Source organism: Lacerta agilis, chromosome 17 (assembly GCF_009819535.1).
Source record: "Lacerta agilis isolate rLacAgi1 chromosome 17, rLacAgi1.pri, whole genome shotgun sequence".
NCBI classification, from domain to species: Eukaryota; Metazoa; Chordata; class Lepidosauria; order Squamata; family Lacertidae; genus Lacerta; species Lacerta agilis.
The window spans coordinates 33,764,194-33,789,552 of NC_046328.1; the positions used below are offsets into that span (position 1 = coordinate 33,764,194).

A 25,359-nucleotide genomic window follows, 5' to 3' on the forward strand; every position below is an offset into this window, starting at 1 on the left:
AATAATTCAGGGTCTCCCTAGGCCAGCATACTCCAAGAATATGCCAGTGTGAGGGGCTACCATTCTACTTATCTCAAATCAAAGCCCATCTATCACTCTAAGCATTGAAATGTATTGTGCTGCAGCAAGCAAAATTCACCAAGAACTGACATTTGACATTCTGGAATTTTCCTCTTTGGAGTTTGTGCTATGATTTAGATGTTTCAAATGTTGATGCCCATTTTATTTCATCCTATGCTGCTTGCATTTACTTTGTTTCACACTTCTTGTATTTATTTTATGTTATTCGTCCCCCGTCCCTGTCCCCCCATTTATTAAACACACCTGGACAATGTGTTCTTAATGCTGATCAATGACCATGATATTATAGATGAAAATGAAGATTTTCCTCCTGGAGAAATTGTTGCCAAAAGGTGCCAAATGAAGAGAGAGCCATATTAGAATAAAGAATGAGCTTTAATGAAAAGGTGGAAAGTATCAAGTTGACAATCTCACAAGAAGAAGAAGGTGAGGAAGGCAAAGGAACACAGAGCACAATGTGGCTCTGAACTCGTTCATGGATTAAATACTTTCAAGGGGGAAAGCAGGAGAAATGAAACATGGCTAGAATTCATGCAAAAGATGTTGGCTTCTATGATGGTCCCAGAAGCTCAGAATTCAGGACAAGACACTGAATAATAATAGATTTGCATCATCTTCACCCATTCAGGGTCATTGCTATAATCATCAGACAGATTTTTTCTTAACAAGTTCAGTAGGCTTAAACGCACACACTACCACGACGTCCCAGCAGGGTTTTCCTTCCAAAGAGCCCACCCCTCCTCAGACCAAAATTGGAACCTCCAAGGAAGCCACCGAAATTGCTTCCAAGGAGACCTGACCCATAGCCATAGCCTCCTACTAGCCCAGAACCACCAACGGCACATGGAGTGTTGCCTCCAACAGCCACAGGCTCACAGCTGGCAGAGAGGATGGGCCCTGGGATGGTTACGACACAGGCAGGTGGCTGGATCACGACCTCTGCTGGTGGGATCTGGTTGATGCATGATGGGGCTACTCCTGACAGGACTCCAAGGTTGGCTGCTCTTTCAGCACCTCCATATCCATAACCGAGACCACCATATCCTTGGCCGAATCCTCCAAATCCAGAGCCGAGTCCTCCAAAACCGTAGCCGAGACCACCATAGCCAAGACCTCCTGCTGAGCCGAACCCAACAGTGGGGGTGGAAGCCCAGGATGGGACAGCACAGGATGGACCACAGTCAACCATTGTTGGATGGAGGTGAGTCTGGAAAAAAAAAAAAAAAAACAAGGGAGAAAATAAGTGTAGGGTACATCTCTTCAATGGGGAGTGCAGGGTTTTTGCCTGATGTATTAGGATATTTCTCCCATTCCCATTTCACCCAATTTAAACCATCTTCCTTGAATGAAAATCAGCTGTCTTGCATTATTCATCAAACATTAACTCCTAATTTATGGATTCTGTATTGTCCTCTATGTCATCACTACAGCCCTTCTCTTCCTTGTGGGTCCTAAATCCGACCCCTCATGGTTCCAGGAAGGTCAGAGCCATGAGGTTTGAGCTCTTTCTTTCTAGGGAAAGGACCGTCACTTTCTGGGGGAAGGACACATGGTTTGCATGCAGAAAGTCTCAGGTTCAGTCCCAGGAATCTCCAGGTTGAGCTGGAAAATGCTCCCTTCTTGAAACTCGGCCTGGAGAGTCACAGCTGGTCATTGCAGACATTACCAAGCTATACAGACCAAGAGTCTGACTAAGTACAAGGCAGCTAAATACTTGATTTCATAAAATACTCAAGATATACTGTACACAATACTGAGTTAGATGGACCAATACCCTGCTTTTTAATCACTGATCTTCCATGAAAATTTGTTGCATGAAAAACACATTAATATTAGTCTGTGCTGCCCTCTGCTGTCAGTCCTCGTGGAGGTTACATGGCTGGTGAAATATGAAAAGCACTGACACATGTACCATATCCAACCATATAGTGCTAGTTTTTGTTGGTTCAGTGAAAAAAGTAGGTATAAAAGGGAATTTCTGAAAATAAATCTTGGACATAAAAACTGTTATACCTTTAAAACATGCCCTTGCAAGTTCTAAAACTCCCCTCCTTGCTGAGCATAGGAAAAGAGCACACGGTTGTTAATATTAAAATTGGTTTACTTACAAACCCTTCAAAGGTCAGTTTCATGTGCTTTTCCACACATCAGTCAGAAAAGTTGCACAGGCAGTACTGGGCTTAATTGCAGCATGATGAAAGTTTCTAAATTATTGGTATGGGAACTCAAGAGTGGCTTGTGAGAGCCATGCGGTGAAGCTGAATCAACCAGCCTAGCTTCTTCGCTTGCTGAACTTCTCAGTTAGACTGGGAGAGAACAAAACCTTGATTATCTAACCTAGGCATAGGCAAACTCGGGCCCTCCAGATGTTTCGGACTACAATTCCTATCATCCCTAGCTAACAGGACCAGTGGTCAGAGGTGATGGGAATTGTAGTCCCAAATATCTGGAGGGTCAGAGTTTGCCTAGGCCTGATCTAACCCCTCTCACGATGAGCTAACCCTGGCAAGACAGCTTACTGTATGGTCTTAAACGCTTCGTGAATTAAAAAGACTTATGAAGCTAGTTATCCGACAGTTTTGCTCATGGTGATGACGAACGCTGGATTTGCACAGTGTGTGGTAGAATGGGACCCAGAATCCCAACTTCCCAAGAAAACAGAGATACCTACTTCTGAAAGCACGTTTCAAATACTATAAGATGGGTGGGGGGGTGGAGAGAGATAGAGGCTGTAGTTAATTGGGAGAACATCTGCTCTGCATGCAGAATGTCATGGGCTGGGTGCAGGTGGGCAAGGAGAGAATCCGATCAGAAATCCTTGATCTTTACTTGTGGCCATTGTAGGTAATACTGAGCTCAACAGGCTAACACTGCAATCTAGGAGAAGGCAACTTCCATTTTTTTCAAAAGACTGTGTACACAAGTACAAACATAAAGAAACCAGCCAATGACATTAAGTAATTTAATTTCTTGGTGCAACATCTACACATCTCACACATTAGGTAATAGAATTTTGGTGTTCTCTTGGAGTTCAGATATCCGAACCACTTGAAAGTGCAAGAATCATTTAAAGATAACATTCTAACATATGTATACACGTAGACTTGACTTACCAAAGTTTCCAAGGAGTAGAAATGGAGAGAAGGGGATCAAGCCAAGGGAAGCTGTTGGGATATCTCAGCCCAAGGAGCCCTTTTATACTCTTTTGGCTGTGTCCCCTAATGGCCCCACAGCTAGCTGGGATACACCCCCTTCACCCCGAGGCTTTAATTAGCAAACTGTTTCTGAAACGTCTCATGCCCCCTAATTACTTTAATAAGAAAGAAAAGCGATGCAAAATAGTTAGCATTTCCTCAGCTCCGCACAATGCGCCTTGCCCTTTCTGACACTTTTGATCTTTGCATTTTCATTCTTCTGCTAAACAAGTTTAATGAAAAAAATAAAATTGCTTGTATGTTCCTTGCTTTCAGACAGATCAGCAGATACCCTGTCCCTATTCAATCTCTCTAAAGTAGCTGAAGTAGCTGGCTATTTTCTCAGCAGCTTATGTTACTGTCAGACATAGGATTTCAGTTGATCATTCCATGCGCAGAACAAAACTCCATTAAATTTTCTGATTTACAATTTAAAGTACTCAGTTTTTACATCCTTAAGGTATCAACGACTTCCATTCTTCTCTTTCCATGGTTCATTTTACATATCATAAATCCCTGCATATTTTACAGAAACTATACCATTCGGTATTCCATTATTGAATCCATCATAACTTATTTACACTGCTGAATTTATCTTAATGCTGCCAGCATTTTCAGCTGTCCACTGTTATTTCCCATATATTCAATAAACGTTTTCCAATCTTCTCTAAACATATGCTCTTCTTGTTCTCTTATTCTATATGTTAAGTCTGCAAGCTGCATGTATTCTGTCAACTTAAGTTGCCATTCTTCTTTGGTTGGGACCTTGCTCGTTTTCCATTTTTGGGCTAACAAAACATGGGCAGCAGTAGTGGCATACACAAATAACCTTTTTTGACACCTGGGAATTTCAGTCTGAATTAACTCTGGTTTTTTTTTGGGGGGGGGAAGTACTTTTAAATATGTTTTTCCATTCACTATGGATCATTTCCCAATACTCTTTTACCCTTTTACAAGCCCACCACATATGAAAGACCGTTTCCTCAACCTCTTTGCATCCCCAGCACTTATCTGATTCAGTCTTATACATCTTAGCCTACTCAGAGTTAAATACTACCTGCAAATCAATTTCAAGTTGTTCTCCTTCAAAGAATAACATGCTGTGGACTTCAAATCACCTTCCCAGAGTTTTTCCCCAGAAGTTAAAATCCTTATTGTGAACAAAACTCTTGTTTTCTACCTCCACTGTAAGAGGAAGGAATGGAGAACAGCAACAACAATAGGCTTCTGTGTGTTTCATACTGATTGATAGGTCAACAGATACCCTGCTCCATTCATTCTCTTAAAAGATGCCGGAGTAGCTGGAAAGAATCTCAGTAGGCTATTTGACTTCCATACTTAGGATTTCAGCTGAACATCCTGTGCACGAAATATTGCAATTGTTTTCTGCTTCCACTGCCAGGGACAACATGCCTCTGTTCACCAGTTGCTGGGAATCAAAGTTGGGGGAGTGCTAGTGAAATCATGACCGTCTTGTGGGCTTCCCAGTTGATTGGCAAGAGTTTGCAAATGTTCACAATTCACCTGAAGTCCCCTCTCCTGAAAATGAGGTAATGAAGGTATTGAAGGCAAGGATGATGAGACTTATGATCCAGAAACATCTAACAATGGAGATTTTAAATAATCAAATAAGGAAAGAAAAGAATATTAAAGGAATTCCTTTGGGGAACAATTGTTATAAACTAAAGGCCTTCGCTGACGATCTTATAATAACTACAGAAGAGCCAATAGAGAGTCTAGTAAAAGCTTTAGAGACCATGCAAGAATTTGGTAGAGTTTCTGGTTTCAAACTGAATCATAATAAAACCAAATTATTAGTTTAAAACATTTCACCAAAGGATAAAGACAAGATTCTGTAACATTTTTTTGTTAACTATTCTGCATATGATAAATAAAAAGACTTAATAATAATAATTTAAAAAAAAATCTGGAGGGCTACAGATTCCACACCAGAAACCCAGACACCTGTCCCAACCAATTAGAGATCACATATCAAATTCACTTACATTACTAGATGCCTGTGATTTTGTGAATTTCTAAACTGCTGTAATGTCAAAGCAGCTAACACAATGCAAGAGTAAGAAAAGCCCTCAATAGTCATCTGTTTCCATATTCAACTTCGAGATCTCCCTATCCTCTGTCCCATCAATATGCAAGAGCAAATGGACACATAAATGAAATGGTGCCTTCAGTAAAGATCTGCAGGTATCCATCTACCTCCCTTGTTATCAATCAATCAGTTTATTTCAGCTTTAAGCTCATAGCAAGACAAGACAAAAAACAACAACGCAGGAACAGCAATTACACTCACACAATTGAATTTAAAAGGAAATTGGCGACAATAAAATTAGCGGCAATAAAAAGACGTAATAAATATACAAAATAATGTGCATGTTACTTCCAAGCAATTTCGATTTCAAATTCCCACCAACAATCCTTTACGTCTCTTGAATGTCAGAACGGAAGTTACATTTTTTGCCATTTGTAAGGTTACAGACTGGTCGGTATCTTGCAATAGAAAAGCAAGAAGAAAGTCAGTCGGGTGCCCAGACAATTTTTGTATCAATGGTAGCACTAAATTCTTCTGGCCAGCCTCATATAGAGGGCAATTAAACACTATATGGAAAAGTGATTCTATCGTTCTGTTATCACAGGAGCATAAAACCGAAATTTGACCCCTAGAAAATCTATGAAGAAGGCAATTTGAAGGGAATACATTAAAACACGCTTTGATAAAAGCAAAACGATGACTGGCGATAGAGAGGGATGATAGATAGGTTGGCACATGAGATGGCGGAGCAATTCCCAACTGTTTAGGGGAACATGTCCCCCCACCAAGCATATAATTATGTTGCCACTCTATATCGTACAATCTTTGATTAATATATTTTTTGGCTGTAGTAAAGTCATAATTCAAGACTTCTATGGGCGAAATTCCAATAGATGGAAGTTTAGCATGAATCATACTGGCCCATGGGCTGGAAAACTCATCTCGCCAAAGGCACTGGGCTAGGTAATAATTAGATAGTCTCAACCAAAGTGTTAGCCAGTAATTGAAGACACGTTTCCACAGCAGAGTCTCTAGGGAAGGCATCCTTATTTCAACACGAATAGCCGCCTTACTCACACAGTTTGGGACTTTCAGAAGACAGCGTAGAAATTGATCTTGAATGACCTCAAGAGAGGAGAGATTTGCCAAGGCAGCCCAAAGTGGGGCTGCAAGTGTGGCCATTGCCCTAGTTTTAAACACCTTCAACCCCGAGGGCACATGCAGAGCGCCATCCGTAAAATAGAATTGAAGAAGTGCATATGATGCGGCTTTCGCTTTAGTAAGGAGATATTCCTCCCTTGATAGATTTTTGCAGAAGTACTACCAGTAGTTATTCCCAACTAAAGTCATACTGATAGTAGACCTGCTGAAAGCAATCAGCAAGTCATTCATCGCAATTGATTTTGATGGATGTAACCTGAGAATGACTTTCTTAGGTAAAACCCACCAACCTGTCACCACCATCCAGCTATGTTTGTGTGTGATTTTCTGCCATTAAATGAATTTGTTTTCAGTTGCAGCCACTGAATACATTTCATGGCTTCCCAATATGAAAGTTTTAATTCCTTTTAAAGGCCACTTTAAAAAAAGAAGAAGAATGTCACCATTTTCTTTTGATTTCAAATCTTTACTGATTTTATATTTTTGGCTGGGGCTTGGTTCCAAGAAGCAAATTTCGTAACAGTGTCTGGGATCTGCAATGGAACCAATTCCCAGAGGAATCTGCCCCTCGCCTCCGCCTGAGCCGGAAATAGCAAAGCGTGCGCCGAGCAGGTTTGCGAGCCCCGCCACCGAGTGTGACCTTTTCCCAGTGTCCGCGGGGCTCGGCTTAGGTGTCGCGCCGGGGGGGGGGCAGCCCAGAGTGTCACCCCCTCCATCCCGGAGCCCGGGGTGACCCGCCCCCCTTTGCTCCCCTTCCTACGCCACTGCAAGTGAAGAAGATAAGTATATAAAGAGCATTGCGGTTGGCTCAAACCCTAGCATCTTGTTTCCTACAGTGGCCAACCAGATGCTTCTTGGTTATCCCAGAAGGAAAGCATGTGGGACATAGCTCTTTCCAAATCTTTCCCTCCAACTGGTGTTGGTGTTGCTGGACTCAGGTCCTGCTTGCTAGCTTTTTGGTAAGGGATCTGGTGGGCAAATGAAAGAAAGGGATGTCGTATTTGATGGGCGTTTTGGCCTTGTTCAGCAAGACTCTTCTGATGTACCTATGGCATTCAAAGACACTGTTCTCCACTGTTACTGGAGATGTCTCAGAATCTTGTATGCATATGCAAAAAGTTTTGATGATGTCCTACAGACCCCTGTGCTGATGAAAGAGCTTTGATGATCTCCATCTTCCTCCCTCTGGGTGTTTATGCTTCAAATCATCAGACAAACTGGAGCTATTTGACTCGAGGTCAGCAAAATTCAAAGGAAGGGAGGGAGAAAAAAATAGGTGTCATAATTATTTATGTTGCTCTGTTACCGCAGTTTAATTTTGTGGCCTCACTCTTTGTGCTTCGTAAACTGATTTTTTTTATTTATTTTTTGCACATGAAAGAACAATGATTAGTTGCAAAGAGGCACCACCTTAGGCACTGGGGAGGCTGGCTGAACTGTATAAAAGCTCAGACTTCCTTCATTTCCTCCAACAACTCCATCTGACTCTTCCATCTTTACTTCATCTTCTCAAAGAAGCAGGTAAGTCTGTTTTCCCAAGGCTTGTCAAAAGATAGGCTAGATGGATTCTCCAGTTAGGACAAAATCAAATAAAAAAATAAAAAATAAAATCCTTCTGGGAGCACCTTAGAGACCCACTAAGTTTGTTCTTGGTATGAACTTTCGTGTGCATGGACACTTCTTCAGATACACACGAAAGCTCATACCAAGAACAAACTTAGTTGGTCTCTAAGGTGCTCCCAGAAGGATTTATTTTTTATTTTTTATTTTGTTTTGACTATGGTAGACCAACACGGCTACCTACCTGTAACCAGTTAGGACAGGGATGGCTATCCTGTGGTCCTTGAGATGTTGCTTACATCATCCCTGACCATTGGGAATGATGCCTGAAATGACTTGGGATATTGAACAAATGGAGGGCCACAGGTTACCCAACCCTACATTACCCTCTGTAAGTACTGTATATTTAATATGTGATCCCTGGCTGGTTGGGACACGTGTCTAGGGGGAAAGAGGAGAAAGTGGGGTCTTCCACATGTTGTTGAGCCGTAAGTCCCACCATCCTTCACCATTTGACATGCTGGCTGAGGTGGATGGGAGTTGGAGGCTGGCTCCGCCATCTTACATTTAGGAAGCCTGGGGTGGGAAATGCATATTAATGAACTCTAAATTTGTTCGGGAGAATTGTGATATTTGGAAGGCACCATCAGCTTTCCATTCTCTCCCTGAATGTAATTTAGACACAGTCAGGGATAAATAGACAGGTGCTCACATGCACACAGGCACACATCTCTATTTTATGGCACAAAACACCTGCATTTAACTGATAAGTAAGCACTGTTGTGTTCACAGATGCCAGTGTGGTGTAGTGGTTAAGAGCGGTAGACTCGTAATCCGGGGAACCAGGTTCAATTCTCCGTTCCTCCACATGCAGCTGCTGGGTGACCTTGGGCTAGTCACACTTCTTTGAAGTCTCTCAGCCCCACTCACCTCACTGAGTGTTTGTTGTGGGGGAAGAAGGGAAAGGAGAATGTTAGCAGCTTTGAGAGTCCTTCGGGTAGTGATAAAGCGGGATATCAAATCCAAAGCCTCCTCCTCTTCCTCCTCCTCCTCCTCCTTCATCCAAGGTAAATAGATAAAGGATTGCAGCTTTCCTTCCTTCCTTCCTTCCTTCCTTCCTTCCTTCCTTCCTTCCTTCCTTCCTTCCTTCCTTCCTTCCTTCCTCCCTCCCTCCCTCCCTCCCTCCCTCCCTCCCTCCCTCCCTCCTCCTCCTCCTCCTCTCTCTCTCTCTCTCTCTCTCTCTCTCTCTCTCTCTCTTCCTTACTTTTCTCATTCCTACCTTGCTAGAAAATGAATTATTGTGGTCCAGCCTGTTAAAGAATTGTTTTTGATAGTATTGTAGACATAGCATGCTTTAAAAATAAATAAATTCAGAGCACCATCACTGAATCATCCTGCTAATGTATATGAGTATTTTCTTGTTTTTCTACAGCGTCTACCACAGGGATGTAGTTCTCACTCAGTAGTTATAGTTCCTATAGTTCCTCAGTAGTCTATAGTTCCTATAGTCTCGTAACCCTTCTCTGTTGTTCATGCTGGCTGGGTCTGATGGGAGTTGAAGCAACATCAGAAAAGACTACACACTGACTCCCCCTGATGTACCTTATATTTGAGCTTTTATAATTATTTGGTCCTCTTTGGTTTTCATGCTCCATATTCAACTCAGTTCTTCAATTGTATACTTTAGATTCTTCTTCAGCCATGGTTGGCTGTGGCCCATCCCCATTGAAGTGATGTACCCTGTGCTGATTCTGTCCCTTGGTGTTTTTGGTTTCAGACTCACCTCCATCCAACAATGGTTGACTGTGGTCCATCCTGTGCTGTCCCATCCTGGGCTTCCACCCCCACTGTTGGGTTTGGCTCAGCAGGAGGTCTTGGCTATGGTGGTCTCGGCTACGGTTTTGGAGGACTCGGCTCTGGATTTGGAGGATTTGGACAAGGATATGGTGGTCTTGGCTATGGATATGGAGGTGCTGAAAGAGCAGCCAACCTTGGAGTCCTGTCAGGAGTAGCCCCATCATGTATCAACCAGATCCCACCAGCAGAGGTTGTGATCCAGCCACCTGCCTCTGTCCTGACCATCCCAGGGCCCATCCTCTCTGCCAGCTGTGAGCCTGTGGCTGTTGGAGGCAACACTCCATGTGCTGTTGGTGGCTCTGGGATTGTAGGAGGCTTGGGCTATGGGTCTGGCCTCCTTGGAAGCTCTGGGGGCTTGGGCTTTGGTTTGGGCTACGGGAAGGGAGCACTCCTTGGAAGGAGATTTGGGCGTCGTGGTAGCATCTGTTTGTAGGCCAATTAAACCCAAGAAGCATATCCTGAACTGATATCCAGGGAGCTTGATACAGATCATTTGAGGTTGCTTCAGAAGAGCTGAATCTAAATAACCATCGCTGAAAAATCACCCGCCCCCCTTTATTTTAAACTATAGAAGAATAAGATTATTCCACACTGTGTGTCTTCCTTGCTTCTTGTACAACTTCTTGTGCTATTTCCTTGAACTTTTAATTAAAGCTTCTTCGTTCTTATAATGTCTCTGTGTGTGTTGGTTTTTGAACACCTAGCCTCAGTTCCTCATCGCAAGCTGCTCGGGACCTCTGGTATGTGAAGCACCCTTTGGCCATATTAAAACTGGGGGGGGGGACGACTGTGTTTGGGGGAAGCCCTCCACTCTAGCACCCTCAATGCTTTACTTATATGGGTAAATAAATCAAGATAAATTCATCTTGATAAAATTCACATTTCCCACTTTTTCAACATGAGTGCAGTGTCTTCCTTTAGTGTCATGAATGGTTATTAATTCAGGGAAAGAACTTGCCTTGAAACTGGGGCTGAATGCAAGTTTTGCTAACTGTTAAGGGACCAAGAATGAGCTTTAAATTTGCCTGTGGGCCAGCTTGATACAAGAAAAAACCCCTCATTACTCTGTGCTGTCATTTTGGGGAGGTGGGTTATAATTAGTGTGTCTGATTAGGTAGCGAGATTACTCATAACATCCGGACAGGTCCTATGGTTCAGGAAGAGTAATTGGCAATGCAATTTTTTCGGCAATAAATTTTACTGGGATTTTTATGAGTGCAATACAAAGGCTGACTAGAGTCCAGAAACTTCAGGGGAGACAAAGCTTCCACACCCCAGACCTAGAAGCATGGATGGGATTTACAAATATTGTCCTAATGGCTGCAAGACCTATTGGCATAGGGGGCATTTAAATAGCCATGTTGGATCTAGAGAAAGGTCTATTTAGTCCAACATCCTGTTCTCACAGTGGCTAGCCTTTTGCCTATGGGATGCCTGCAAACAAGGCATGAGTCTAATATCATTCTCCCACTTGTTATGTCCAGCAACAGGAATTCAGAGTCATGCCACCTCTGGTATGAAATGTAATATCTAGCCTTTGTAGGTTGTTGCCACTGGTAGCCTTGTCCTCCATGTTGTTGTTGTTGTTCAGTCGTTCAGTCGTGTCCAGCTCTTCGTGACCCCATGGACCAGAGCACGCCAGGCACGCCTATCTTTCATTGCCTCCCGCAGTGTGGCCAAACTCATGCTAGCAGCTAGTCGCTTCGAGAACAATGTCCAACCATCTCATCCTCTGTCATCCCCTTCTCCTTGTGCCCTCCATCTTTCCCAACATCAGTGTTTTTTTTCTAGGGAGTCTTCTCTTCTCATGAGGTGGCCAAAGTACTGGAGCCTCAACTTCAGGATCTGTCCTTCCAGTGAGCACTCAGGGCTGATTTCTTTAAGGATGGATAAGTTTGATCTTCTTGCAGTCCATTTGACTCTCAAGAGTCTCCTTCAGCACCACTTGTCCTCCATAAATCCATCTAATTCTCCTTTAAAGAAAACAAAACCTGGAGAGTGTAATCCCTGACCAAACACTAAATATAATAGAATGAAGTAACAGTTCAAATGCACTTCTTCTTCTTCTTCTTCTTCTTCTTCTTCTTCTTCTTCTTCTTCTTCTTCTTCTTCTTTCTACACATGTATGAAAGAATTTTAAATTATCTCAAAACAGAATCTCTGGCTGATAGGCGATATGATATGCAATAATATGTGAATGGGTTTACATTTCCATATATCCACAGTGTAGATTTTGTAATTATTGTGCTGCAAGCTTCGGACAATAATATTTTTGCTCATGTTACATAATGCACTGTGAATGTATGGGAATGTTAAACTATACCATATTATCTAGCAATGGTGGCATTTAATGTTGGCTACCAGACAGAGATTGCATTTTTCATATAGATCAATGATGTCTGTCAGCACTTAGCAAAGAAAGCTATGATTACTATGACCCAGCGCAGGTTTCTCAAAAACAAGCCATGCCAGGTGAATATCATTATTTTTATATATAGAGAGTCTTACAAGTTTGGCAGACCAGGGGAATGCAGTGGACATAGTGTATCTTGATTTCAGTAAGGCTTTTCATCATCATCATCATCATCAACCTTTTATTGGCATCAAACAAACAAACATACATACAAAACAGAAGCGGATTAATACTTTCACAGTTGCACAAACTATGTTAGAAGAGAAAAGAGACAAGACTCCGCTATCCACGATCACATCTCTGGGACTCCTGATAAGGCTTTTCACAAAGTCCCCCATTTGATTTCCTTGTGAGGAAGCTGGTAAAATGTGGGCTGAACAAGGTAATTGTTAGGTGGATTTGTAGGCTGCTGACTGACTGAACCCAAAGAATACTCATTAATGATTCCTCATCATCCTGGGGGGGGGAAGTTACAAGTGGGGTGCCACAGGGTTCAATCCTGGGCCCATTGTTGTTCAACATCTTTATAAATGACTTGGATGAAGTGAATGAACAGACTGGCAGGAATGTCTAATGCTGCAGAAGACAGAATTAGGATTCAAAATGACCTTAACAGATTGGAGAACTGGGTCCAAACTAACAAAATGAATTTTATTTGGGACAAATGTAAGTTTCTGCACTTAGGTAGGAAGAACTAGCTGCACAAATATAAGACGGGGGACATCTGGCTTAGTAGTAGAACAGTGGTATCTCTGGTTACAAAAACTACGGGTTACAGCCTCCACTAACCCAGAAATAGTACCTTGGGTTAAGAACTTTGCCCCAGGAAGAGAACAGAAATAGCGCAGTGGAGGCGCGGCAGCAGCGGGAGGCCCTATTAGCTAAAGTGGTACCTCAGGTTAAGAACGGTTTCAGGTTAGAAAATTATAGACTTCATGGAACTTGCCGAGATGACAGCGAGACTGCGTGACCAGAGGGAGGAGACGGTGCAGGAAGATTGGAACAAATTTAAAGTTTATTTAAATAAATATTGTAATGTTTGATACTGCTGAAATTCCAGGGAAGTTCTTAGAGGTTCCTAGCAGAAATACAGAAGAGGTAGGGGGAAGTCCACCCCACAAAGTTTATGGAAAAAGTGAAAACGATATAAGAATTGTGTGTATTTTGTTTGTTCTTTTGTATGTGTTTTATGTTTGTATTTTTTAAAAATGATATATATATATATATATATATATATATATATATATATATATATATATATAGTTGTTGTTGTTCAGTCGTTCAGTCGTGTCCGACTCTTTGCAACCCCATGGACCAGAGCTCACAGGAAGGACAGATGCTGAAGCTGAGGCTCCAATACTTTGGCCACCTCATGAGAAGAGAAGACTCCCTGGAAAAGACCCTGATGTTGGGGAAGATGGAGGGCACAAGGAGAAGGGGACGACAGAGGATGAGATGGTTGGACAGTGTTCTTGAAGCTACCAACATGAGTCTGACCAAATTGCGGGAGGCAGTGGAAGACAGGAGTGCCTGGCGTGCTCTGGTCCATGGGGTCACGAAGAGTTGGACACGACTAAACGACACTGTTGCAGCCAATAAGCCTCTGAATACCGGTGACTGAGAATCACAAATGAGGAGAGGTGTGGGTGTACATATTCATAAAATTATAGAGTTGTAGAGTTGGAAGTCAGAAGTGGAACTGAAAGGATTACCAAATAAGGAGGAATGGTTTATGAAACTGATGCAATGTGCTGAAATGGCAAAATCAGCTGCCAAATTAAGAGGACATTTCAAGTGGTTAAGGAGGAATGGAGACCACCGATGGTTTATCTATCAAATTATCACCAATACAAGAAGTTGTGGGCAGAATTTGAAATATAATCAGTGGATTACTGAAAGATTTAGTGGTAGAGGGGTTTAGATAATAATAATAAAAATATGTGTTATAAAACAGCTAATAAAAATGAGGGGGGGGGAAACAAACATCAGGAAATGAGAGGTGGGAATTCAAGAAGAAACTTTGTTTATTAAAAATGTATATGATGTATATGATGTAAATGCTATATATGTTAAATGTTGAGTTGGAAGAGTGGTGGACTCATAATCTGGTGAACCGGGTTCACTTCCCTGCTCCTCCACATGCAGCTGCTGTGTGACCTTGGGCTACTCATACTTCTCCATACTCTCTTAGCCTCACACACCTCACAGAGTGTTTATTGTGGAAGAGGAATGGAAAGGAGATTGTTAGCCACTTTGAGACTCCTTAAGGGGAGTGGAAGGCAGGATATCAAGTCCTCCTCCTCCTCCTCCTTCTCCTCCTCCTCCTCCTCCTCCTCTTCTTCTTCTTCTTCTTTTCATCATCTCCTGCAATGCAGGAATCTCAGCTAAAGCATCCATCGCAGGTGGCCATCCAACCTCTGCTTACAAACCTCCAAGGAAGGAGAGTTCAATAACCTCCCAAAGGAGTCCACTCCACAGTTGAACAGCTTTTACTGTCAGATCCCTCCCCCCTTCAATGTTTAGTCAGAATCTCCTTTCTTGTAACTTGAAGCCATTGGTCCCTACTTCTGGACTTCCCAATGGGACAACTCGTTGGGTACTGTGAGAGCAGAGTCTTTGAGCAAATGGACCTTTGGCTTATCCAGAAGGGCTGCTCTAATGTCATGGTAAGGGCAGTGCCCCCAAATTCAACATGTGAATAAGTGTGTGCTTGTGTAGATAAAAAGGCAGTAGCTGCTATCTGTTTAAATTCCATCAAGCCACACCTTTAAGAAGTCAAGAGAGACCAAATTGAGTCATTGAGAGCCAGTGTGGTGTAGTGGTTAAGATCGGTAAACTCGTAATCTGGTGAACCGGGTTCGCGTCTCCGCTCCTCCACATGCAGCTGCTGGGTGACCTTGGGCTAGTCACACTTCTTTGAAGTCTCTCAGCCCCACTCACCTCACAGAGTGTTTGTTGTGGGGGAGGAAGGGAAAGGAGAATGTTAGCTGTTTTGAGACTCCTTCGGGTAGTGAAAAGCGGGATATCAAATCCAAACTCCTCCTCTTCTTCTTCTTCTTCTTCTTCTTCTTCTTCTTCTTCTTCTTCTTCTTCTTCTTCTTCTTCCTCACCCACAACCACCACCACAAAGCCCAGTACAGGTATGTAATCTAGATGTATAACCCAGAGATGTTCCAAAGGGAATGAATGCCAGATATTGGAAGACTCGGCACAGACAAAAGGATAGATTTATTTGTGGAATTCTACCACAGTAGAGGCAGTGATGGCCACCAGTTTGAATGGCTTTAAAAAAGGAATAGAGGAATTCATGGAGGAGAAATGTTATCAGTGGAACATGTGAAACTCTTGATGGTCTGACTCAGTATAAAGCAGAATCCTATATTCCCACTCCTCAATATTTTAAAAAATATCTATTTGACCAAAATTAACGGTCTTTTCTAGGCCAGGTTACACACTGAGCATCTCACTTTAAAAATGTTCAACCTAGTCCTAGTAACACTTTAAGAAATAGTGATTATGAGGTCTGAAACAAAGTATACCTAATAGCAGGTATGGTGGGGTTTTCCCCACTTTTGTTTTCCCACTTTTGCACTGCTTTCTGAACCTATTAAGTGCCCTTTAGGTTCTCAGTCAGCTCAGGGTCTTCTAGACCTACATATCGCAGGATTCTTCAAACATGGGAGATTAGCCTGGTATTCTCTTTTCGATGAATTTTCACCATAAGATGCCAAATCAAACAAGAGAGATAGGGAGAGTAGAATACAGAATGATCTTTAATGCAAATGTGGACAGTGTCAAGTAGGCAAGTGTACAGATAGCAGAAATGAACAGGGCAAAGGCACATACTGTATAGTACAATGTAGCTCTGAACTCATTCATAGATTAAATACTTTCAAGGGAGAAAGAAGGAGGAAGGAAAAACGGCTGGAATTTATGCAATAGATGTTGGCTTTTATCATGGTCCTCGAGGCTTAAATTTTCAGAATCCAGGAGAAGACGCTGCATCACCTTCACCCATTCAGGGTCATTCCTGTCAGCATCACACATAGGTTCTTCAAGAGTTCAATATATCTAAAGGCAAACACTACCACGATGTTGGATTCTATGATGGTCCCAGAAGCTCAGAATTCAGGACAAGACACAGAATAATAATAGATTTGCATCATCTTCACCCATTCAGGGTCATTGCTATCATCATCAGACAGATTTTTTTTTCGTAACAAGTTCAGTAGGCTTAAACGCACACACTACCACGACGTCCCAGCAGGGTTTTCCTTCCAAAGAGCTCACCCCTCCTCAGACCAAAATTGGAACCTCCAAGGAAGCCACCGAAATTGCTTCCAAGGAGACCTGACCCATAGCCATAGCCTCCTACCAGCCCAGAACCACCAACGGCACATGGAGTGTTGCCTCCAACAGCCACAGGCTCACAGCTGGCAGAGAGGATGGGCCCTGGGATGGTCAGGACAGAGGCAGGTGGCTGGATCACGACCTCTGCTGGTGGGATTTGGTTGATGCATGATGGGACAACTCCTGACAGGACTCCAAGGTTGGCTGCTCTTTCAGCACCTCCATATCCATAACCGAGACCACCATATCCTTGGCCGAATCCTCCAAATCCAGAGCCGAGACCTCCCAATCCATAGCCGAGACCACCATAGCCAAGACCTCCTGCTGAGCCGAACCCAACAGTGGGGGTGGAAGCCCAGGATGGGACAGCACAGGATGGACCACAGTCAACCATTGTTGGATGGAGGTGAGTCTGGAAAACAAAAAAACAAGGGAGAAAATAAGTGTAGGGTACATCTCTTCAATGGGGAGTGCAAGGTTTTTGCCTGATGTATTAGGATATTTCCCCCATTCCCATTTCACCCAATTTAAACCATCTTCCTTGAATGAAAATCAGCTGTCTTCCATTATTCATCAAACATTAACTCCTAATTTATGGATTCTGTATTGTCCTCTATGTCATCACTACAGCCCTTCTCTTCCTTGTGGGTCCTAAATCCGATCCCTCATGGTTCCAGGAAGGTGAGGGGATGTCCCTTGCCTGAAGTCCTGCTTCTAGTCAGTGTAAACAATACTGAAGTAGGGGTCCAGTGGTCTGACATGGTACAGGTCAACTCCATATGCTTCCACTTAAGTCAGCGCTTTAGACAGAGCCTTGAAGTCTAGGCTTTTCCCTTTTTTCTATGGGAAGCGTCATAGGGTCATTGCTCAGTGGCAGGATGTGTGGTTTGCATGCAGAAATTCCCAGGTTCAGTCCCAGGAATCTGCAGGTTGAGCTGGTTAATGTTCCCTCCTTGAAGCTTTGGAGAGTCACAGCTGGTCATTGTAGATGATGCCAATTTGGATGGGCCAAGAGTCTAACTCAGTATAGGACAGCTAAATACATGATTTCATGAGATAGATACAGAAAAGAAGCCAGCCAGCAACAAGAAGGGTTGAGATTCCTGGTTGTTGGTCCCTTTGGCGCACCCATAAAATATTTGAGTGTGCTGTCATCCCCCCCCCCCAAGCTGATAAGCATCGCCATTCAAATGGTGTTGGCATGTCACATTTTGTGATTAATTACCTGCCCCCATATTTTATTCAATTTGGCACCCCTGGGGGGGATCTATCCATCTCACAGAATAATAGAGCTGGAATTCAGTTAGTTGAACCAACTGATCAGTGCAAGAATCATGCAAATACAAGATCCCAGCGTAGGCTCATAGAATGGTAGAGTTGAAAGGGACCAAGAGGGTAATCTAGCTCAACCAATACAGGAATCTTTTTGCCCAGTGTGGGGCTCGAATCCATGACCCTGAGGTTAAGAGCCTCACGCTCTACCGAGTGAACATGTGACTTACCAAAGTCTCGGAGGAGTCGAAATGGAGAGAAGGAGATCAAGTCCAGGGAAGCTGTTGAAATATCTCAGCCAAGGGAAACCCTTTTATACTCATTTGACTGGATCCCCTGATGGCCCCACAGCTGGCTTGGATACACCCCCTGTTCCTCTGAAGCTTGAATTAGCAAATAATTTGAGATATGCCTCGGGCCCCCTAATTATTTTAATAAGAACGAAAAATGAGAAAAAAAGTGTTAGCATTTCCTCAACTTCCCACAATGCGTCTCTCCCACTCTGACACTTTTGATCTTGGCTTCTTAATTCTACTGCAAAACAAAGTTAAAAGAAATGATTGTATGTTCCTTTTCTGTCAGACAGATCAACAGATATGTTGTCCCCATTTTTTCCTCTTCAAAATAGCTAAAGTAGCTGTGGGTGTTCAGAGTGGGCTACTTGACTTTCATATCCAGGATTTCAGTTGATCTTTCCAGCCACAACACATTGCCACCGTTCTAAGCCTCCACTGCAGTGGGAACCATTGGAAAGAGGGGTATCGAAACCCCATCCTTCTTGTGGGCTTTTCATTGAATCTGGCTGGGCACAGTGAGAATAGGATGCTGGACGAGATGCGGTTTTTCTTTTTATTTCTTTTTCTGATTTATTTTTTTTAAAAAACAAACAATCCTCTTGTACCCCCACCCTCCAAGAAACATCCCACTTATTAGCAATGCAAACAGTGCTGTTAAATATTAAGCAGGTTAGTCTTATCGTTTAGAGTTGGTTTTTATCGCTTGTGTCTTCCACTTTGCCTTAACTGATTGTTCCAGAATCAGTTCCTTAACTGATTGTATCTGAAGAAGTGTGCATGCACACAAAAGCTCATACCAAGAACAAACTTAGTTGGTCTCTAAGGTGCTACTGGAAAGAAATTTTTATTTTGTTTTGATTGTTCCAGAGTGAGCAATGAGCGGCTGGTGGTGAGGAAACAACATTGTTCTTTCCACTGTGTTGTGTAAACATATACCATACAGTTTCAAAATGATCTTTGGTCTTTGTGTTTCTTGGTGCTCTGAAATGCTTCACTGGTTTCTCCACAAGAGCTACGTTCCATAGTCATCATGCTTCTGAAGCTAAACTAGTTGCTGTTTTCAATATTGTGTTTATGGATTTCAAGCTGCAGACAAAAAGACTGCTACTGTATAAAGGTAAAGGTAGAGGGACCCCTGACCATTAGGTCCAGTCGTGTCCGACTCTGGGGTTGCAGCTCTCATCTTTACTGGCTGAGGGAGCCGGTGTACAGCTTCCGGGTCATGTGGCCAGCATGATTAAGCCGCTTCTGGCGAACCAGAGCAGCACACGGAAACACCGTTTACCTTCCGGCTGGAGCGGTACCTATTTATCTACTTGCACTTTGATGTGCTTTCGAACTGCTAGGTGGGCAGGAGCTGGGACCGAGCAATGGGAGCTCAACCCGTCACAAGGATTTGAACCGCTGACCTTCTGATCAGCAAGCCCTAGGCTCTGTGGTTTGACCCACAGCGCCACCCGCCTATATCTGTATACTGTATATCCTTCCACATTTAATTTTTATGGCCATCTCTTAACAAATTAAGTAAAGCTAGCTTTTAATCAAGTTACCTTCCAGCGGGAAGGTAAACGGTCTTTCCATGCGCTGCTCTGGTTCGCCAGAAGTGGCTTAGTCATGCTGGCCACATGATCCAGAAGCTGTACACCGGCTCCCTCAGCCAGTAAAGCCAGATGAGCACCACAACCCCAGAGTCGTCCGCAACTGGACCTAATGGTCAGGGGTCCCTTTACCTAATATTCATTGACACAAGGTTATCATATATACAGGTGCCCAATAAAGCAACATTATTCGACAGCGTTAGTGAGAAAACATTTTTTTTTTTAGGGGGGAGAATAGGTTTGATGTAGCCAGTGATGTAGAATAGGTTTGATGTAGTCAGTGATGTAGTTGTGATCCAGCAAAACATCTGGAGAACTGCAGATTTAGCAGCCCTGTACTAGAAAACGGTGCCAGTAAATAAGGGATCAAATATTAAACTCACTTATTATATTAGCCATCCCGGATTACATGAATTTCCAGTCTCTTGGTAACTCATAATGTCAAAGTTGCCAAAAAATGCAAGATTTTATAAAAATTTTGTTATAAAACAAAAGATGTTACAAAAATCCCCGAATAGCCACCTGTTTCATTCTTATATTCATTCTTATAGAAGCACCAGAAAGTCTATCCTCTGTCCCATCAGTATGCAAGATTGCATGGGGCAGATAGAAGAGATGGCAGCTTTTTGGTGATCTGTTGTTTATCCATACTGAGAGTAGACCTATTGAAAGCAATGAACAAGCCAGCCATCACCCTTGATTTTGATGGATGCAACCTAAGGATGACATCCACCATCACAATCATTTCAGCTATCTGTTTTTGTGATTTGTTGCTAATAAATGAAAATGTTTAGATGGTTTCTGAAAAGGGGATTGCTAATTGCTTGTTTAAGTGTGTGTGTGTGTGTGTGTGTGTGTGTGTGTATGGAAGTTTTTAATGTTTGATGTTTTGTCATGTTTTTAATATTCTGCTAGGAGCTGCCCAGAGCGACTGGGGAAGAAGAAGAAGAAGAAGAAGAAGAAGAAGAAGAAGAAGAAGAAGAAGAAGAAGAAGAAGAAGAAGAAGAAGAAGAACAACAACAACAACAACAACAACAACAACAACAACAACATTCTTTTTGGGTGTTTGGGGTGTTAAGGGAGGGATATATTACCTCAGTTTGGGGACACAACATGCTCCTTTTGGGATCATTTGCCAATCTTTGGTCCCCACCCTGCACTCAAATCTCACCTGTGGCTCCTACTGTAGAAGCTGGCAGCATGCGACATTGGCCACACCCCAGGAGCAGCTCCGACTGCCCAGCTAAACCAGGTGAGGGTAGCCAATGGGCCTCAAACCCTTGGAGAGTTAACGAGACCAATAGTGGGTCCAGCAATCAAGAAGGTGGTTTCTGCATGAGCTGTATAGGGAAGTACGGGGCAGATGGTGCTTGTCAACCTGGGAAGGAGAAGGAAAACTCTGGTCCTAAACCTCTGCTGCCTTGCAGGGTATCTTCAGATGAAGAAATAGCTAACAAGTACAGTGGTACCTCGGGTTACAGACACTTCGGGTTACAGACGCTTCAGGTTATAGACTCCGCTAACCCAGAAATAGTACCTCGGGTTAAGAACTTTGCTTCAGGGTGAGAACAGTAATCGTGTGGCAGCAGGAGGCCCCATTAGCTAAAGTGGTACCTCAGGTTAAGAACAGTTTCAGGTTAAGAACGGACCTCCAGAATGAATTAAGTTCTTAACCAGAGGTGCCACTGTAAACACTACACAAATCTGGGGTACAGACCCCAAGACGGTTGGATGGTTCCTTGTAAGCTGACTTCCAGCAACTCATGCAGCCAAGCTGGTGCCAAACGTATTGGTCTACTTTCATTTGGCCGCTGGCCAGGACCTCCATTCCTACTGCCCAGGCTTGTGCCCCAGGGAGGTCACTTCAGTGCTGCTAACAGTGGCTTGACCTAACACCTCTAGGCACACTCCATTGTCTCTCAAGACAAAAAGATGCCAACAACAGTGTCTTCCTTTGGTTTCAGATTTTTAAAATGTATTGTATTTATTTTATATACCAGGGGTGGCCAACTCCGAAGAGACTGCGATCTACTCACAGAGCTAAAAACTGTCAGTGATCTACCCTCTTTTTAGGGGTTCAGGTCAAAGTTGTTGAGATTTTTTTTAGGAAGGAGGAAGGCCCAATTTTTAGGGCTTCAGGTCAGAGTTGTTGAGCTTTTCTGAGGTGGGAGGAAAACCCTGTTTTGGGGGGGTGAAGGGCTAAAATGTTGAGGAGTTTTTAGGGGAGTAGTTGAGCTTCTTTGGGGGAAGCCAACGATCTACCAGTGATCTACCACAGAGGTCCAGTGATCTACTGGTAGATCACGATCTACCTGTTGGACGTGCCTGTTATATACCGTGGAACCTTGGTTCTCGAACGGCTTAGTTGACGAACAAATTGGAACCCGAATGCCGCAAACCCGGAAGTAAATGCTTTGGTTTGCGAACTGTTCCCGGAAGCCGAATGTCCCACGCAGTTGCCGCCTATTGTTTCCGGGGTGCCTGCGCCAATCAGAAGCTCAGCCTTTGTTTTCGAACGTTTCGGAAGTTAAATTGACTTCCAGAATGGATTACGTTTGAGAACCAAGGTGCCACTGTTTATTTGCATGGAGTTTATAGTTCTAGTTTGCTTGCTTATTATATATATATATATATATATATATATATATATATATATATATATATATATATATATATATATATATATAGAACAAAGGCATAATCTTTTTCACAGTGGCCAACCAGATGCTTCTCGGTTATTCCACAAGTAGAACATTGGGGCCATAGTGCTTTCCTGCTACTGTTCTCAGGCCCTGTTTGTGACATCTGTCTGGCCGCTACCAAAACAGGGGGCTGGATTAGATGGGTCTTTTTCCTGATGCTTTTACACCATTTTAAGACTCCGCCTTCCTCTAATATTGGTGGTGTCCTAAATTCCCATATGCAAAATGCTTCGATAATGACTGAGAGTCCCCAGCGCTGATGAAGGAGCCTTAATCTCCCATCTTCACCCACTGGGTGTTTCTGGTTAAAAGCAACAGATAAATCAGAGCAATTTGACTTGAGGCCAGCAACATTAAAAGAATGAGTGAGGGAAAAACATGGTGTCAAGGCTATTTGTGTTGCATTATTATAACCACTTATTGTAATTCTGTGACCTCCCTCTTTTGTGCTTAGCAAAGTAATTTTGCATATTGCATTGTTGACAGCTAAGTAAAATTTTTGCAGGAAATAGGCGGTTTCTGAGTCAAAGGGGCAGCCGGCAGAACTATATAAAAGCTCAGAGTTCTCTCACTTCCTCCAACAGCTTCATCTGACTCTTCTGTCGTCACTACATCTTCTCAAAGAAGCAGGTAAGACCGATTTCTTGGGGAAATATTTCGGAATTTATCAGAAGTTTATGACAGTGGAAGGCTAGACTGATATTCCCACTAGAGCAAGGATGAGCATTATTTGGTCCTTGACCTTTGGTCACTCTTGACCCTTGGGCTTGCTGGCTGAGGGGACTAGAGTCCAGTGACAACCGGAGGACTACAGTTCATTATACCTACTTCATACTTGTGTTAACTGCTGCATACCCACACTTTGCTTAGGGTTAGACTTGTGGCAAATGGGTTGCTCTCTGAGAGGGGAGTCTGACAGGGATTCCTCCTAGCACCCTTTCTTTTCAATTTGTATATAAATGATATGGTTCAAGAACTAAGAGGCCTAGAATATTTTCCTGTTTCCATTCAGGATGTCAAACTCTCAGTTCTTCTGTATGCCAACAATACTGTTTTGATTTCTGCTACCTTAATTGGGATGCGGAGACTTTTGAGGAAGTTGAATGTCTTTTGCACAAAAGAGCAGTTAACAGTCAACCATTCTAAAATTAAAGTGGTAATTTTTGGGAAGAAGAGAAAACCTCACAGACTGAGTTTGGACAATAAACCTATAATATGTGATCCCTAATTGGTTGGGACATGTCGGACAGGAGAGAATAAGTACTGGTCTTCTAATTGTTGTTGAACTATAATTGACATGATCCTTGACCATAGGACATGCTGTCTACATATTATGGGAGTCGAAGCATGCAACACTGGGCCTCCTTCATATACATTATATCTGACAATTTATGATTCTCTGTTGTTTTTTTGGTTTTCATGCTCCATGTTCTGCTCAGTTCTGCAATCTTATTTTTTAGATTCATCTTCAGTCATGGTTTGCTGGGGCCCATCCTGTGCCGTCCCATCCTGGGCTTCCACCCCCACTGTTGGATTTGGATCTGCAGGAGGTCTTGGCTATGGTGGTCTCGGCTATGGATTGGGAGGTCTCGGCTATGGATTTGGAGGATTCGGCCATGGATATGGTGGTCTCAGCTATGGATATGGAGGTGCTGAAAGAGCAGCCAACCTTGGAGTCCTGTCAGGAGTTGTCCCATCATGCATCAACCAGATCCCACCAGCAGAGGTCGTGATCCAGCCACCTGCCTGTGTCGTAACCATCCCAGGGCCCATCCTCTCTGCCAGCTGTGAGCCTGTGGCTGTTGGAGGCAACACTCCATGTGCCGTTGGTGGCTCCGGGATCGTAGGAGGCTATGGCTATGGTGGGTGGGGCTATGGGTCTGGCCTCCTTGGAAGCTCTGGGGGCTGGGGCTATGGTTTGGGCTACGGGAAGGGAGCACTCCTTGGAAGAAGGTTTGGGCGTCGTGGTAGCATCTGTTCATAGGGCAATTACACCTGAGAAGCATATTATGAACTGATAATCAGAGAGCTTGATACAGATCCATTGGGTGTGGTTCAAAAGAGCTAAATCCAAGGAATAACTGCTGAAGTTGAACCCTCTTCACCCCCCACCTCTTTGCTTTGAAGTCCAGCAAACTAAGATGCTTATATGCTAAATTTCTTCTGCATTTCTCATACAGCTTATCAATGTCATTTCTTGAATCTTTTCAATAAAGCTTTTGGAGCATTACGGTTACCCGTGTTTGTTGGTTTTTGTAACACTTGGCCTCAGTTCCTTACAGCAAACTGTCCAGCTGACTGAAGTGTCTTTTCATCTAAATTAAAACTGGAATGTGTCTCAAGGCATGTTTCCCAACAAAAAAATTGACAGATGTTTGGAGGTTTTATAATCCAACTTTAAGGGATTATACATTTCACTTGCAAGCTCATAGATCCCACTGAATGTGATATTTTAAAATATATGCTAATTTGGTCACTAGAGTGAAATCTATTCCAATGTTACTAATGATTTATGCAGATCATGCACTAATAAAATTTAACATCAAAAGGTCAAATAATTGTAATAATAAACTCTAGAGAATGAATAACAGTATATCAGTAAGAGGAGATAGAAAGACACAAATAGAACAATATTTAGATTGTTTTTTAAAGTGCATAAACACCATGGCCATATATGGGATGCAACAGAATCTTATATCAGAGGTGTTCTGACAGAACAAAAATAGCAGCAGCTATTCTCTCAAACAGAAAAAAATGGTTCAAAATATTAAGAAAATACACATTAGCATAAGCAAACATGGTGCATGAAGTTAAGACATTCAAAA

At 42.9% G+C, this 25,359-nt stretch overlaps 4 protein-coding genes across 4 annotated transcripts; 2 read left to right on the top strand and 2 right to left on the bottom strand.

Moving 5' to 3' along the window:
- Nucleotides 1–669: 669 nt before the first annotated feature.
- Nucleotides 670–3,240, bottom strand: LOC117039022 (claw keratin-like). The gene is made up of 2 exons (XM_033136054.1): nt 3,195–3,240; nt 670–1,288 (listed from the first exon to the last, which is right to left on the bottom strand). Exon 2 carries the CDS (start codon nt 1,268–1,270, stop codon nt 761–763), a length of 510 nt encoding a protein of 169 aa, XP_032991945.1. The 5' UTR covers nt 1,271–1,288; nt 3,195–3,240; the 3' UTR covers nt 670–760.
- Nucleotides 3,241–7,933: 4,693 nt separating this feature from the next.
- On the top strand, nt 7,934–10,397 carry LOC117061812 (claw keratin-like). Its single transcript, XM_033174788.1, has 2 exons — nt 7,934–8,007; nt 9,824–10,397. Exon 2 carries the CDS (start codon nt 9,842–9,844, stop codon nt 10,334–10,336), a length of 495 nt encoding a protein of 164 aa, XP_033030679.1. The 5' UTR covers nt 7,934–8,007; nt 9,824–9,841; the 3' UTR covers nt 10,337–10,397.
- A 6,106-nt stretch (nt 10,398–16,503) lies between these two features.
- On the bottom strand, nt 16,504–18,214 carry LOC117039192 (claw keratin-like). Its single transcript, XM_033136261.1, has 2 exons — nt 18,169–18,214; nt 16,504–17,078 (listed from the first exon to the last, which is right to left on the bottom strand). The coding sequence occupies exon 2, from the start codon at nt 17,058–17,060 to the stop codon at nt 16,551–16,553; it is 510 nt and encodes a 169-aa protein (XP_032992152.1). The 5' UTR covers nt 17,061–17,078; nt 18,169–18,214; the 3' UTR covers nt 16,504–16,550.
- Nucleotides 18,215–24,008: 5,794 nt separating this feature from the next.
- On the top strand, nt 24,009–24,629 carry LOC117039193 (cuticle protein 64-like). Its single transcript, XM_033136263.1, has one exon. It carries the CDS (start codon nt 24,009–24,011, stop codon nt 24,516–24,518), a length of 510 nt encoding a protein of 169 aa, XP_032992154.1. The 3' UTR covers nt 24,519–24,629.
- The last annotated feature ends 730 nt before the right edge of the window (nt 24,630–25,359 follow it).